This window comes from Primulina eburnea, chromosome 11, assembly GCF_022965805.1.
Source record: "Primulina eburnea isolate SZY01 chromosome 11, ASM2296580v1, whole genome shotgun sequence".
NCBI classification, from domain to species: Eukaryota; Viridiplantae; Streptophyta; class Magnoliopsida; order Lamiales; family Gesneriaceae; genus Primulina; species Primulina eburnea.
The window spans coordinates 28,794,516-28,811,672 of record NC_133111.1 but is presented as its reverse complement, the minus strand read 5'-3'; the positions used below and the strand labels follow the sequence as shown (position 1 = coordinate 28,811,672).

Sequence of the window (17,157 nt, the reverse complement as noted above, 5' to 3'; positions counted from 1 at the left end):
GGCATCTTTCAATCTCATACCACCTTGACCCCTTTCTGAAATAGCTAGAATCACAAATTTACTTTCACAAAATTCAATATGGCGGTTTTGGGAATCTTTGACCCCCAACTATATTCTTTGACCGGAAAATTCTAGTTTCATTTGAATCAATTCTATTATTGTAAACTTAAGGAACTAGAATTCTCAGCCACCAACTATATTCTTCATTATCATCTGAAGCATCGCCATATCTATGATTATCGTCGGACCATAATTGAAGCAACACCACAGTCTCAAACATTATAATGTCGGGTGAAAGTATTTTCGTAAATTTATTTACATATTTTTGCTTAAATATTTTGTTGCTCGGAAAATTTTTAGTTTGAAATATTCTTGTATAGGTATGAATTTTTTACGCTGCTGATTTTGATCATAGTGGTAGCTTTTTGCCGCCCCAAGTTTTTTTGTGACAATTGGATACAATTCAAACGAGTCACGACTACCGTTTTTTGGTTTGGCAAGTTTGAACTATATTAAATGGTCGCCAAGCACTAGTATCAAAACCAGCAACCTAGAAAATTCAAATGTATATAAGAATATTTCAAATTAAACAACTTCTGGATTCTTCAACAACAAATTTTACAATATTTTATGTCAGAATATGTAAATAAACTTGTGGAGACTATGTTTTGAATAATACGTGAGCTATAGCATAAATGAGGATTTCAGGAAACATAGAGAGTTGGTATCTTAATATTGGAGGCTTTTATTTAATTTTTTTAAAATAATTTATTTATATCATTTAAGAGATTAAACTAAAAGAAGGTTGTGTTTTGAAGGAGGGAGAGGATGGAGGTCATACTGCTAATTAATCCCATTTTCGGCTAGTGGACAATGGTACCAGGAGGCTGAACATGTAACAGATATACCGTGAGCCAACATGGTGAATATTTTTCCAATTTTTTACCCTAAATTAATGATATAGCATCTTTGAGAAAGGATAAAAGTTATATTATTAAGAATAATGAACGTTTAGAAGCTAAACCTTGATCAAAATCCAAAAATTGAGACCACGTAAATGGAAATTTAGTATTTTTTTCTTATCATTGTATTGATTATGCAGTATTATGTACAATAAACATAGAGGCAGAATTCATCAGTTCAAGAGCAAGAACAAGGAGCTCAAAGAATGAACCTGTACATGCATGCATTTATGAGTAAATAGATACATCTTTTGATGTCAAGATTCCATCACACATCATCTGCGTCGCTTCCTCCACTGTGTACGTCATGGCCGACCCAGTATCTACTTCCATTGGGGCCACATATCTTGAACCTGTTCGATGGAAACAAGGCATCTCAGAAACATGCAACCATTTTTACACTAAATTGTATAATGCCAAAATATGTTGGTAACATGGGCGGGCTCACCGTTCAAGAACAGATTTGCCTTCTTTGTACTTTTGACTCTTTTCTTGAGCAGTTTCCTGGAGAGAATCAAACAAAATATCAGTATGGTTAAAACATGCAAAAGGTACAGTCGTTTCCTCGAATGCGGATCTTACATAGTTCCATCCAACAAGTGAACCACATAGGGCACAGAAGATATCAGCAGCTATGTGCATTCCAGTTGTCATCAACCTTTCTTCTCTCTCCCCAAATGTTACATTTACTCTGCATAAAATTAATAAAGGAAATGCATGGGTACCAAAATGAATTGTAGGTTTTCTAACGCACAAGTCTAAGGTTTGAGCCACAACAGCTGAGTGAGTCATTTAGGAAAAAAAGAAACAAATGCTTTATTCTAAATTGCCCTTGAGGCTTGAGTGGCATCTCACTAGGGCTAATCTGAATGTTTTCTTATATTTCTTCCGTTTTGCGTTGCTCATTGCAATTACATGAGTGGGAATATTTTCCTTTTATGTTTATTCTTCCCTCTTTAATCATTTAAATCCACCTGGCTTCATTATGCTTCTCGAGTATCATTCGAAACAAATACTTTGAATAACTTAAGGATGCAGATTGGGCTTTGGGAGGGTTAATTACCAAGATGAATAATATTGAACAAGCTTACTATTGAACAAGACAACAGTACATGAAGTGATTACAAATACAGAGGAAAATGAACTCTGCATATCTGTGCGAAGTAAAATGAACATCATTTGTTTAGAGTTAGTTGCAAGCTCATAACACCAAAGGTTTGGATAATGCGTAAAAAGCTTCAAGCCCTTGTAGTTGATCCAAAGACTACCCAGTAAATAATCTTTGAACCATGTGCTATAACTTAAAATACAATCAGTTGCCCCCACCAAGACCGATAAATTAATAACACAGAGTAAGAAAAACAGGACCTTCATTTGAAGATTTGGTTAAGATTAAGGAGAACTTACACCTTATCGAAGAGATAAGCCTTCCCATGCCGACAATGGAAAGACTGAAGCAGAGAACCACAATGCAAAACATAAGTCAATAGCTAAAATGCATGCCATAAAAGACTAATATGCTATGGCGATCAAGACTACAAGATGAGCTAAACTAGAGAGTGAGCCATTCAACTCGAGATCAAATTACTGCATACTCATTCCAAACAAGCTTTTAGTACTATTACTAGTTATTTATATAGGTTATATGCTACAAAAATATACTGCTTAAAATTTATTTTCATATGTAATTTTTTTCTTATTAAACTATGATCCAACCTTTTCTTCGTGATATAGCACAGGATATCCTAATTTGAACTCTATTGTGAATCAGATAATTTGTAACACGAGCTCATTGAGCAGCTCAAACTTGACAAAAATTCAAGAGTCTAGGCATGAGTCTCATAAATTAAGAAATCTTGACCAGTTTCGACTTGTTTTACCCCAAATGGTGACATTCATTTTGCCTACAATATTGACCACACTAAGAGATTAAACCACACAAGTCTTGGACTTTGCCAAGATTACGCCTTCCCCAATACCTATCTCGAATTACCCTGCAAAAATGTTTGTTTAAACAGAGTTATACTCTACAATGGATTAACGAATGCGGCAATGCATTAGTTATCTTCACGGGCGGCCTGTTCCAAGAACACAGTTGGGATAAACCTCGGCGTTCTCAAATCATTGTGGCTCAAATATCAACTTACATATATTTTGGAATAAAATAGCAACAGTAAAAATCCTAGAACAAAGCATAATGAATGTAACAACATGTTTCCACAATCTTGCAATCAAACATACGGGCGTAGATTTTTGTAGACAGTATGATTCTATCATCAAGATAAAATCATCTGCAACCAAGTTATGATTCGTGTGGCATCATGATAATAGCTCTATATACAACCAAATTGAAAATAAGACTCCTCTTGCACAAGAGACAGAGGACTTCACTCAATCCAACATTTTCCACACACACAAAACATGGAAGAAAAATGAAATTCGTCCCATAACAATCAATATCAAATGAAGAAATTCAACTACTCCCCACGGACACTCATCAAAATTATAAAAAAACAATCCCCCGAATTCAAGATTTCGCATCCACCCGGAAACAGTAATAAGAAGGTTAATCATCAGCTCGAAAGAGAGACAAAAAATTTGATCTTTTCCACGATTGATAGGAAATTATCACAAAACCTCAGCTTAAAAGAGAGAAAAAATATGATCTTTTCCACGAATTGATAGGAAATTATCACAAAACCTTGGACATGATGTCTTCACTGAGAGCAAGATGTGTCCCACAGTGCTTGCAACTGTAGATCTTTCCTTCAAGAAATACAACAAACACCCTCCCCATCTCTCCCAATACCTCAATCCTCTAATGTTCTCCGAAAAATATATATATAAAAATTAAATTCAGAAATGGGTGTCAAAGAAATTGATCAAGGAAGCAAATAACTTAGAGATCAATTCACACGACGTGGATTATACAAGATTTCAGGATGGTGGTTGAGTAGAGGTAAGAAAGAGGATAAAAGTTGCTTGGAACAAACGGCAAAGGTAGAAAAATTAAATAGACTTAATCGAATTTCTTGAATACTTAATAGTAGTCTAAGAAAAAAAAATTATATGAGGTTTTCCAGGCAATTAACAATTCAAGAAATGTGGGTAAAATGATTAATCTAATATTTCAAAATTTCAAAAAAAAAATCTAAAATAACAAGTACAATGAATGTAATATAATTGGACTTGCGCTTCCCGATTTCAAAGTAAACAGTGCACTTTTTCGGATGTGGAACGAGCGTAGTCAGGTAAATGTGGCCGCTTTTCACACTACCGTGTGGAGGGATAAAATATGATTAATTTAATATAAAAAAATTATGGTTTTTTAGGTTTAGTTATTTCAAATTCAAAATAACTAATTCATTGGTTTTTTTCTTTTTACAAATATATTTGTTAATGAGTTTTAAATCTCAAATAGTTTTTTTAAATCATTATAGAAGATTTCAAATTTATCTCAACATTAAGTCAGTTCAAATTCTCTTCCAAATACTTTTTCAAATATAAATTATTTGATCCAAATGAAACATTAGAATACCAATATAAAGTAGGCTACAATCAATATTTTTTTATTCAAATCTAAATCATTTTATCTAACCAAAACTTTAGAATACCAATATAGATTAGGGTACAATCAATATTTATTTATAAAAATAATCATGTCATGTCTTTTTCTTAAACTTAATAATATGGCACGTTGGATACTTATATGATAGTCTACAATCACTTGTTTCAATTAATCGTGTTGGATTTTTTTTTCTCTCTAGCTTGACTATGAGAGTATGGTCTTGAATTGTTCTTGTAAAAATATTGTTCATCTAAGTTAAGGTGATGTTCATGTTTTCTTTATATCACATCACAAACCTCATTGCCGACGATGAGTTCAGCTTCTTGTTACAGCAAGAGACCGGTCGATTAGGTAACAATGAATGAGCTTCTCTACGACAGGTCTTCTTTTAACCTTAATCTGGCAGAAGAAACTACGATTGAAGCAAGTCCAGAGATAGTGAAAAAAAAAAAAAGAGGAGGTGGGTTTGGTGGGCAAGCTCCTCACAACAAAATTGGTTAACAAGAATGCTTTGTGGATACTATTACCCAAATCTGGAGGTCGAAGGCATGAAAATTAAGATGTCAGCCAATAATCACTTTTTATTCCCTTTTCCAAATGAAGTAGACATTGATCAGAATCTGTCTATGGAACCATGGTGTTGGGTGCAATACTTGTCAATGTTTGATAGAGCGATCGAACCGTGATACTTGAGCTGTTGTGTGATTTAAAATATTTAAGTTGCATCATTATCACCAACTATAGCTTTCGGTAAAGCGACAAGCATCCTGTCCTACAATTGGTAATAGAACCAAGGTCACAGGTTCGATTCTCATTGATTGCAAGGAGTGCAATTATTGGGAGGGAGATTGTTGGGTGCAATAATTGTCCCTACTTGGTAGATCGATCGAACCGTGGTGCTTGAGCTGCTGTGAGGTTTAAAAGATTTGAGTTGCACATTTACCACCAGCTATAGCTTTCGGTACAGCGGCAAGCGCTCGATCCTACACATAGAACTTTTCCGAAACATCTGCTTATTTAAAATGCGGAAATATATATATTTTTTTGTAAAAGCTCACCTTTTCGAAATATGCACTTAAATATTTTGAATGCATGCAACCCCTATTGAAAGCATACCATTTAAAAATAATCATAAATGTTTAAAAACTTAAACAGTGTAGTTAAGATGGCCAAACTCGACCAACAGAAAAGAGCGTAATATAACAAGTAAAAATCCTAAAACCAGCAACGTAACAAAACCAATGTTTCATGTCCTCTCAAAACACATAAAAAAACATCATTTGCGGAAGAAATGTGGTCCTCGGGTCGTGCAAGCACATCTAATCCTGTCGACTCAGAATTCAGCACCTCCAGTCCCTCAATAACATGCTCACCTGCATCACATACGCCTTGTGAGTCTAAAGACTCAACACACCTGTACCAGAAAATAACAAGTACGTATACATAGCACACAGCAGTGAAAATATACTGTAATCAACATATCTTTCATGCATTTAAAAAGCGTAAATCCAGACGTGCTATATGAAATCATTACATGTCAAAACATTTCGTCATTATCATCATTCATCATTTCCTTTGGTGAATTCAGTACATTATTTGTGACTTTCTGTAATGCCCTAGATTTTATATCATGTTAAGCAAAGATTATTGAAGTTGAATTGATATAATTATAGACGGGCTATTACGAGACCCAAAGTGGGCCAAGCATATGAAGTACACAATTGGTGGACAGAAATGCTGGCGCCCGAGCGGTAGTTTTTGACCGCCCGAGCGCCAGTGTTCATCACAAATATGTCGCGGGCAGAAGAGTTGGCGCCCGGGCGGTAGTTTTTGACCGCCCGAGCGCCAAGGGTGCACTTTGAAAATGCTTGGGCAGAGAAGGCCGCGCTCGAGCGGTAATTTACCACCGCCCGAGCGCGAGACGTGTGCTACAAAATATGAGCCACGTTTTAGAAGCATGCACGGTATATATATATATACATATATATATACATACGAAATTTAAGAGGAAATCAGAGGAAAAAGAAGAGATAGAGACCCCTTTTTCCAATTTGATTTTAGAATTCGATTTGTGAGAAATCCGTCCGTTAGATTTTAAATCCGACTTCGGTACCGAGCTCCTATCGACATAGGCTACGACTGGACGTAAGTTTTGTTACGTTTTGACATGTTTGGAAATTATGATGTTGTTCCAATTGAATACACGTCATATATGTTGTTCTTGGCATGTTAGACAGCAAAGAATCGAAGTCAGATTAAGAAACGGACTGAAGATGGAATTGTTATGATTTTCAGAATGAAATTGACTGAGATGTGATATCAGATTTGTATGGTGGTTGATTGTAAACGTTTGGAATTGATATAGACTGATATAGTATTAGCAGTATCGCAAGATTGTACTGTTGTACTGTCAGAATTTGATAAAACAGAGATGTTGTGACTTGATTAGAATATTGATACAGAATATTGGTATTGTCATTGCCAGATTGAACAGTGACAGACTTTGAATCAAGACTTTGATTGTATCAGATCGACAGAAAGAAAGGTATAAATAAATGTTGATTCGGGATTGCACAACTCGAGTTAGGTTTGACTCGAGTTTTCCTAAATCACATACTTTATTTTATTGCATTGATATTTGCAGATTATCAGATTGATATGTTAATGTATTGACTTAGAACAGATTCAGAGTCCGAGTCTAGGGCAGACAGCCTAGCTAGGGCAGAACCGCCGAGTCTTTCTCAGAACCATTAAGACTCTAGACTTACGGTGTATCGAAGAGCTTTAGATGTAGATCGACGTCTATCTCAGACACTCGATACAGCATACCAAAGTCTAAATTAGATTGGGATCCCTAGAATTGAGATAAGATAAGATTAGATCACGAGTCATTGATTCATGTAGTCAGATTAGATACATGTTTTGATGTTTGTTTATGCTTTTATATAGGTTTTATCTGATTGCATTTAATACATTGTTTATACTGGGATATTTATATCTCACCGGAGTTATCCGGCTGTTGTCTTGTTTGTATGTGTGCATGACAACAGGTGGGACAGGTTCAGGGTCACAGAGGTAAAGACAGATCGAGATTAGAGTGGTGATACCGGACTTGGACTAGAGATAGGGTTTAAACACTTGATAGTAGTTGTTGAACCTGAGTATGTATGATTGTATATTTTATCAGATTTATACTTTTATACTGATATTTATAGGAGTTTGATTCCATTACCTTCCGCATTTTAAAAAAATTTAGACCCTGTTTATTATAATTGATTAATTAGTCCCAATCACGATTAAAGAAGATGATAAGCGTCCGGGTCCCCACAACAGGTGGTATCAGAGCGATAGATCCTTTAGATTGAGATAGAAGAGGCTAGTGAGCGGGGTAGATTGAGGTTTTCTTTCCTGCTTTTGAATGCTAGCATGTCTTACTGCTTTATTACATGTTACTTGTTTATCTGATTTGATATAGTAATATGTTTTATTGAGATTGGATCAGTACTGATTCTAAATCAGCAGTAAGATGATCAGAGGAGGATTGCAACAGAATTGTTGTACTTGTTACTAATCTATTTGATTATTAGATATGCCTCCGAGACGAGTACCAGAATAGGGAAGTATATCAAATCCTATAATGGATGTCACACCGACTCCAATGGAAACGTTACTGAAACGATTTCAATCATTTCATCCGCCGACTTTGAAAGGAACAGGGAACGCTGTGGAATGCAAGAGTTGGCTCGATGATAAAGAGATGTTGTTCGAATCCTTGGAGTATACAGATGAGAAGAGAGTGAAATTAATTGGACACCAGTTATACGACGTTGCCAAGGACTGGTGGATTACGAGGAAGAGAGCCATGGAGCATAGAGGTACGAATATTACCTGGAATATATTTAGAACTGAATTTTATCAACGATTCTTTCCAGTGTCATACCGGAAGGATAAGGGGGCGGAGTTTGCCAATCTAAAGCAAGGACAGATGAACATAGAGGAGTACGTGTCAAAGTTCTCCTCCTTGCTGAAATTTGCTCCACATGTGGCTGACAGCGAATAAGCTACTGCTGATCAGTTCATCAATGGCCTGAACCCCGATATTTTCACATTGGTGAACACAGGACGACCGAATAATTTTACTGACGCCCTGAACAGAGCTAAGGGAGCAGAATCCGGTCTGATGAGACAGAAAAGGGCTTCATTTGTGCCTCCAGCACCGAGACCACAGCAACCACCTCCCAGATTTGAGGGTGGCAGCAGTAGTGGAGGAAAGAAAGAATTTTTGAAAGCCAGGGGAAAGCAATTCAAGAAATCTGGCAGTAGTTCTTCCAGCTCCGGTGGTTCCAGACCGAGCCAGAGTTACACTGGAGTTTTATTGGGTGCAATAATTGTCCTTGCTTGGTAGAGCGATCGAACCATGGTGCTTGTGCTGCTGTGCGGTTTAAAAGATTTGAGTTGCACCATTACCACTAGCTATAGCTTTTGGTAAAGCGATAAGCACTCGGTCCTACAATTGGTATCAGAGCCAAGGTCATGGGTTCGATTCCCATTGATTGCAAGGAGTGCAATTATTGGGAGGGAGATTGTTGGGTGCAATAATTGTCCTTGCTTGGTAGAGCGATCGAACCATGGTGCTTGTGCTGCTGTGCGGTTTAAAAGATTTGAGTTGCACCATTACCACTAGCTATAGCTTTTGGTAAAGCGGTAAGCACTCGGTCCTACAAGTTTATTGCAAGACTTGCGGAGGAAGACATGCTACTGAGCAATGCCAGGGAGTGACTGGTAGTTGCAATTTCTGTAAACAGCCGGGACACTTTCCTAAAGTGTGTCCCCAGAGAGGTTCCCAAAGATCGCAGGGGGCCGAGTCATCGGGATCAGCAGCACAGACTGAGAGACGATCAGCTGCTGTTCATACATTTCAGCCAGCACCAGCTCAGTCACAACAGAGGCCAGGAGGAAACCAGACAGTTGGTCAGCCTCCGAGGACAGCAGGCCAGAGTCTTCGCTTTGACAGAAGAGCAGGCCCAGGAAGCACCAGATGACGTGGTGGCAGGTAACTGTTCTTTATGTGGTTACTCTGCTTACGTATTAATTGATACCGGTGCTTCACATACATTTATTTCTGAACGATTTGCATTAAGACATGCATTGCCTGTAGAGTCTTTAGATACTGTAGTGTCTATCTCTTCGCCTTTGGGGACGGGTTTGATATCCGTGAATTCGGTTAAACATTGTATGCTACAGTATGATGGGCATGAGATTGAGTTAGATTGCATCGTACTTGGGTTGTCCGATTTTGACTATATTATCGGTATTGATATGCTGACCAAGTACAGAGCGACAGTTGATTGTTTCCACAAGATAGTGAGATTCAGACCAGATATGGCTGAAGAGTGGAAATTTTACGGTAAGGGTTCTAGATCGAGAATTCCTTTAGTATCCGTACTATCTATGACTCGATTGTTACAGAAAGGAGCAGAAGGATTCCTTGTATATTCAGTAGATTTACTGAAGTCGAGTCTAGCATTGGCAGATCTGCCAGTGGTATGTGAGTTTGCTGACGTCTTCCCAGATGAGATCCCAGGATTACCTCCAGTTAGAGAGATAGACTTCAGCATTGAACTGATGCCAGGTACAGTACCGATTTCTAGAGCTCCGTACAGAATGACACCAGTTGAACTGAAAGAATTGAAAGACCAGCTGGAAGACTTACTGGCCAAGGGGTACATCAGACCGAGTGTGTCTCCTTGGGGTGCTCCAGTACTATTCGTAAGAAAGAAGAATGGTTCGATGAGACTCTGCATCGACTATCGGCAACTGAACAAGGTAACGGTAAATAATAAATATCCTTTGCCTCATATAGATGATTTATTCGATTAGTTGCAGGGTTCTTCAGTATATTCCAAGATCGATTTGAGATCGGGATATCATCAGCTGAGAGTCAGAGATTCTGATATCTCAAAGACGGCATTCAGAACTAGGTATGGACAGTATGAATTTATTGTCATGCCGTTTGGTCTGACGAATGCTCCAGCTGTATTCATGGGATTGATGAACCGTATCTTCCAGAAATATCTCGATGACTTTGTGATTATTTTCATCGATGATATTTTGATTTATTCAAAGAATATGAGTGAACATGCTGAGCATCTAAGAACTGTGTTGCGAATTCTAAGGGCTGAGAAATTATATGCTAAACTGTCGAAATGTGAGTTTTGGCTAAGACAGGTAGTATTTCTGGGTCATATTATATCTGGGGATGGTATATCAGTTGATCCCAGTAAAGTGGAAGCCGTGATTTCTTGGCCAAGACCGACATCAGTACCTGAAATTCGCAGTTTCATGGGTTTAGCAGGATATTACCGTCGTTTCATTAAAGATTTCTCGAGTATAGCTAAACCAATTACTCAGCTGACTCAGAAGAATGCTCCATTTGTTTGGTCTGAAGAATATGAGACCAGTTTTCTGGAGTTGAAGAAGAGGTTGACCAGTGCACCGGTGTTGACTATTCCATCCGGTACTGGTGATTTTGTGGTTTATTGCGACGCTTCTCACAGAGGGTTGGGATGTGTGCTGATGCAACAAGGGCATGTTATCGCTTATGCCTCAAGACAGCTTAAACCACATGAGACTCGTTATCCAATTCATGATCTAGAATTGGCAGCCATTGTCTTTACATTAAAGATATGGCGACACTATCTTTATGGTGAAAAGTTTGAGATATATTCTGATCATAAGAGTTTGAAATATCTGTTTTCACAATCTGATTTGAATATGAGACAGCGAAGATGGCTTGATTTGCTTAAAGATTTTGATTGTGAAATCAAATACTATCCAGGAAAGTCTAATGCAGCAGCTGATGCACTGAGTCGAAAGCTATGTTCTTTATCCTTATCGACGATTGGTGTTTCAAATTTGATAGAAGACTGCTGTTTGTCTGGATTAGAATTTGAAACAGATTATAGACCGTTGAGACTTTATACGGTGCAAGTAGAACCAGAGCTGATTATGAGAATTAAGGCAGCTCAGCGAAGTGATCAGAATGTACAGAAATCAGTATCGATGGTCAGAACAGGACATCGATCAGAATATCAGGTACGTGACAACGTCTTGTATATGAATAATCGTCTGGTTGTGCCGAATGTTTCAGATTTGAGACGACAGATATTGTCAGAAGCGCACAACAGTCGATTCAGTATTCATCTTGGTGGCAGAAAGATGTATAACGATTTGAAAAGACAGTTTTGGTGGAAACAAATGAAGACTGAAATTGCAAAATTTGTTTCCAAATGTCTGAATTGCCAGCAGGTGAAGGCAGAAAGAAAGAAACCAGGAGGATTATTACAGAGCTTGTCCATTCCTGAATGGAAATGGGATCACATTTCCATGGATTTTGTGACACAGTTGCCACGTTCCTCCCGAGGTTGTGATGCGATTTGGGTCGTGATTGACAGATTGACCAAATCCGCATGTTTTATACCGTACAAGATGACGTACAGATTTGATCAGATGACAGAGATCTATGTCAGAGAATTGGTCAGATTGCATGGAGTGCCGAAGTCGATTGTATTAGATCGTGATCCTCGATTTACTTCGCACTTCTGGCAGAGTTTGCAGCAGGCTCTCGGTACGAAGTTACATCTGAGTACCGCATATCATCCACAGACCGACGGACAGTCAGAGCGGACTATCCAGACACTGGAGGATATGCTGAGAGCAGTAGTACTAGATTTTGGCATTAACTGGCAAGATGCATTGCCGCTTTGTGAATTTTCGTACAACAACAGCTATCAGACGAGTATCGAGATGGCACCATTTGAAGCGTTGTACGGAAAGAAGTGCAGATCCCCTCTCTATTGGGATGATATCTCTGAAGTGCCTGAGATTGGACAAGATATGATCAGAGATATGACAGAAAAAGTGAAGCTAATCCGAAAGAAAATGAAGGCAGCACAAGACCGAAAGACCAAATATGCCAATGTTCGACGTAGACCGTTGGTATTTGAGGCAGGAGACCGAGTTTTCTTAAAGATTTCACCTTTCAGAGGAGTTGTCAGATTTGGCAAGAAAGGGAAACTGTCTCCACGATACATCGGGCCTTATGAGATCCTCGAGAAGATAGGAGATCGTGCCTATCGACTCGCTTTACCGCCTTCATTAGCTGGGATACATGATGTTTTTCATGTATCGTTATTAAGGAAGTACCTTCCTGATGCTTCACATGCTATTTCGACCAGACGAGGCCGAACTGGATGAGACGTTGAGCTATGTCGAAAAACCGGTTCAGATTATTGATCGCAAAGAAAAACAGCTCAGAACGAAAATGATTCCACTTGTGAAAGTGCAATGGACTCGTCATGGTGTAGAAGAAGCAACCTGGGAAACAGAATCAGATATGAGACAAGAGTTCCCAGAGTTATTTCGATGATGTAAATTTCTTATACAGTTTTGTATATACTTCTTATTGATATAATTGAATGCCTAAGATTTCGAGGACGAAATCGTATCTTGGGGGGGGGGGGGGGGGGAATGTAATGCCCTAGATTAAATATCATGTTAAGCAAAGATTATTGAAGTTGAATTGATATAATTATAGACGGGCTATTACGAGACCCAAAGTGGGCCAAGCATATGAAGTACACAATTGGTGGACAGAAATGCTGGCGCCCGAGCGGTAGTTTTTGACCGCCCGAGCGCCAGTGTTCATCACAAATATGTCGCGGGCAGAAGAGTTGGCGCTCGGGCGGTAGTTTTTGACCGCCCGAGCGCCAAGGGTGCACTTTGAAATGCTTGGGCAGAGAAGGCCGCGCTCGAGCGGTAATTTACCACCGCCCGAGCGCGTGACGTGTGCTACAAAATATGAGCCACGTTTTAGAAGCATGCAAGGTATATATATATATATATATATATATATATATATATATATATATATATATATATACATACGAAATTTAAGAGGAAATCAGAGGAAAAAGAAGAGATCGAGACCCCTTTTTCCAATTTGATTTTAGAATTCGATTTGTGAGAAATCCGTCCGTTAGATTTTAAATCCGACTTCGGTACCGAGCTCCTATCGACGTAGGTTACGACTGGACGTAAGTTTTGTTACGTTTTGACATGTTTGGAAATTATGATGTTGTTAGAATTGAATACACGTCATATATGTTGTTCTTGGCATGTTAGACAGCAAAGAATCGAAGTCAGATTAAGAAACGAACTGAAGATGGAATTGTTATGATTTTCAGAATGAAATTGACTGAGATGTGATATCAGATTTGTATGGTGGTTGATTGTAAACGTTTGGAATTGATATAGACTGATATAGTATTAGCAGTATCGCAAGATTGTACTGTTGTACTGTCAGAATTTGATAAAACAGAGATGTTGTGACTTGATTAGAATATTGATACAGAATATTGGTATTGTCATTGCCAGATTGAACAGTGACAGACTTTGAATCAAGACTTTGATTGTATCAGATCGACAGCAAGAAAGGTATAAATAAATGTTGATTCGGGATTGCACAACTCGAGTTAGGTTTGACTTGAGTTTCCCTAAATCACATACTTTATTTTATTGCATTGATATTTGCAGATTATCATATTGATATGTTAATGTATTGACTTAGAATAGAGTCAGAGTCCGAGTCTAGGGAAGACAGCCTAGCTAGGGCATAACCGCCGAGTCTTTCTCAGAACCGATAAGACTCTAGACTTACGGTGTATCGAAGAGCCTTAGATGTAGATCGACGTCTATCTCAGACACTCGATACAGCATACCAAAGTCTAAATTAGATTGGGATCCCTAGAATTGAGATAAGATAAGATTAGATCACGAGTCTTGATTCATGTAGTCAGATTAGATACATGTTTTGATGTTTGTTTATGCTTTTATATAGGTTTTATATGATTGCATTTAATACATTGTTTATACTGGGATATTTATATCTCACCGGAGTTATCCGGCTGTTGTCTTGTTTGTATGTGTGCATGGCAACAGGTGGGACAGGTTCAGGGTCACAGAGGTGAAGACAGATCGAGATTAGAGTGGTGATACCGGACTTGGACTAGAGATAGGGTTTAAACACTTGATAGTAGTTATTGAACCTGATTATGTATGATTGTATATTTTATCAGATTTATACTTTTATACTGATATGTATAGGAGTTTGATTCCATTACCTTCCGCATTTAAAAAAAAATTTAGACCCTGTTTATTATAATTGATTAATTAGTCTCAATCACGATTAAAGAAGATGATTAGCGTCCGGGTCCCCACACTTTCGTACATCATTCATCATTTAGGATGGATCCATCATACATAGAACCGCGGTACCCGGCGGCTGTCGGACATCAGTGACAATATTACCCATCCACTATGCCTAAGCCTCATCATCATCATTACATGTATGTCTTAAGAATTTACATATACTTTGATAGTCACAACTAATTCTCATCCTTCAAAACATCATCATTTATCAAAATCATGCACATGCGTAACTTTTCTTAAAACCAAGCATGCAACGTACATTTCATAAATTCATAAAAAAAATCAGGATCATGATGCATAAACATAAAAAAAACATGATAAATTGTGCTCATGGCGCTGCCAGGAAAAAAATCTCGACTCGGGTGCAAAATGACCATTTTGCCCCTGGAAACCTGTAGAACCTGTTAAACTAGACTACGTATAAGCCATGCATAATTAATATTATTTAAATTAAAACGATCTTTTTATGCATGAGATTTATATTCATTCTTTTAAAATTGGTTGAGTTATGATAATTTGTTTTAAATCGTAGAAGTTTAGTTTTTATTTTTTCGGTTAAATAAGCGGGGCCGGACCGGAGTTGGAGTATTGAGATAAAAATTAATGATAAGAAAATATTCTTAGAATTTATTTAAGATAAAAAATAATTTATTTAATGAAAAGAATGTTTAGAGATTTTATTAATTAATGAGAGATAAGTAGTAAATAAGTTCTTTTATTTCCAATAATTAATTAAAAGCCTAAATTAAAATGTATGACTAATTGAGATAAATTAATCTAGGCTTATTTTATTTAAGAGATTGTAACTTAACATGTTAGTTATGGGGACCCGGACGCTAATCATCTTTTTAATCATCTTTGTGATTTAATTATTAATTAAGATAAACAGGGTCTAAAAATTTTTCTTTTTAAAATATAAGTGCGGAACGTAATGGAATTTAACTAATACACATCTCAGTATAAAAGTACAATAATGTACAACAATTATTCAAACTAATCTAAGGTTCAACTACTAAATTTCAAGTATTAAACCCAGTCTACATCCAAGTCCGGAATCACCACTCTAATCTCGATCTCTCATCATCCTCTTGACCCTGATCCTGCTCCACCTGTTGTCATGCACACATACAAACAAGACAACAGCCGAAAAACTCCGGTGAGAATAAACCCAGTATAAACAATGTATACATGCAATTAACTGAATTAATATAAAAGCATGAATTATATCTTCTCACATGTATCATAATCGAACAACATGTATCAATATTAATCTGTAAATAAAACATGAATCGTAATCTACGAAACATAAATCAATACGGATTTGTAAATCAAATTCTAGTCTTAATATCTAAGACTCGACTCATCTCTCATTCTAATCTTGGGATCCCGGTGAATAAGAACGTAACAAGTCTCCCACCTACTACTACCAGTCGCGGTGGCGGTACATTCTTATTTTTGGACTTTGGTCTAGCTGTATCGAATAATCTACAATAAGAACAACATCTGTATCTTAAGCATATGGATACGCCAAACGTCCAGTGCCTTGGCGTATCTGCCTAGACTAAGCCTAGTCTGATAATGTACAATGGGTCAGTGATTATACTGTCACAATCTAACCCCTCTGTCAGTGACTCTTACTTAATAGCTCTCTGCTTTCTACTTCTAACTCGATAGAATAAACATAATCATTAAAACACAAAGGTATAAAAACAATACCATACAAATATGTGGTTTAGGGAAACTTGAGTAGAATCTAACTCAAGTCGATCTCCCAGTTAACATCGATTTATACCTTTCTCTTCTCGGTCTGATGAAGACGAAGTCTCGTATCCCAATCTGTCCATATCAAATCTGACAATGACGATCGCATAAATACAATATCAGTATATAACTCAGTTCAAAACCTGTCCTGATCAGTACTCAAATCAAACACAATCTGATTAATGTCAATCAACTGATATTTCGACGGCATAACAATACAGTCTCGATAACCCCGTCAATCTAAAAATCACAGATTTAATACCAGAATTCATAATCAATACCAGTACAACTCATAGTCTCAGTAATAACAAATCATAATCTCATATTAACAGAATCAAAATCTCGGGCCTTACATTTCTCCCCCTCTTAGATTTGAGTTCGTCCTCGAACTCGCAAACATTCAATTCAGATATATCAGAAGAAATGGATAACAGAGTTTAAATCAGAAACTCATCTCAATGAAACCATTCTGAAATCTTAATCTCATATCAGATTCTATTTCTCAAATAGTTTCTCTGATATTCTGACAATCTTACTGTGTTTTTAACAACAGAATAATCTTCGTTCTGAAATATTTTTCTTTTACGGATCTCCGAT

At 37.3% G+C, this 17,157-nt stretch overlaps 1 protein-coding gene across 2 annotated transcripts; it reads right to left on the bottom strand.

Moving 5' to 3' along the window:
* Positions 1-1,054: 1,054 nt before the first annotated feature.
* On the bottom strand, positions 1,055-4,168 carry LOC140804915 (protein yippee-like). Of its 2 annotated transcripts, XM_073161072.1 has the most exons (5): positions 3,664-4,168; positions 2,370-2,413; positions 1,545-1,653; positions 1,411-1,466; positions 1,055-1,315 (listed from the first exon to the last, which is right to left on the bottom strand). In XM_073161072.1, exons 1-5 carry the CDS (start codon positions 3,757-3,759, stop codon positions 1,231-1,233), a joined length of 390 nt encoding a protein of 129 aa, XP_073017173.1. In that variant the 5' UTR covers positions 3,760-4,168; the 3' UTR covers positions 1,055-1,230. The 2 variants fall into 2 exon arrangements, with proteins under 2 accessions (XP_073017173.1, XP_073017174.1); XM_073161073.1 differs by lacking the exon at positions 3,664-4,168 and having other exon boundaries at positions 2,372-3,647.
* Between the last annotated feature and the right edge of the window lie 12,989 nt (positions 4,169-17,157).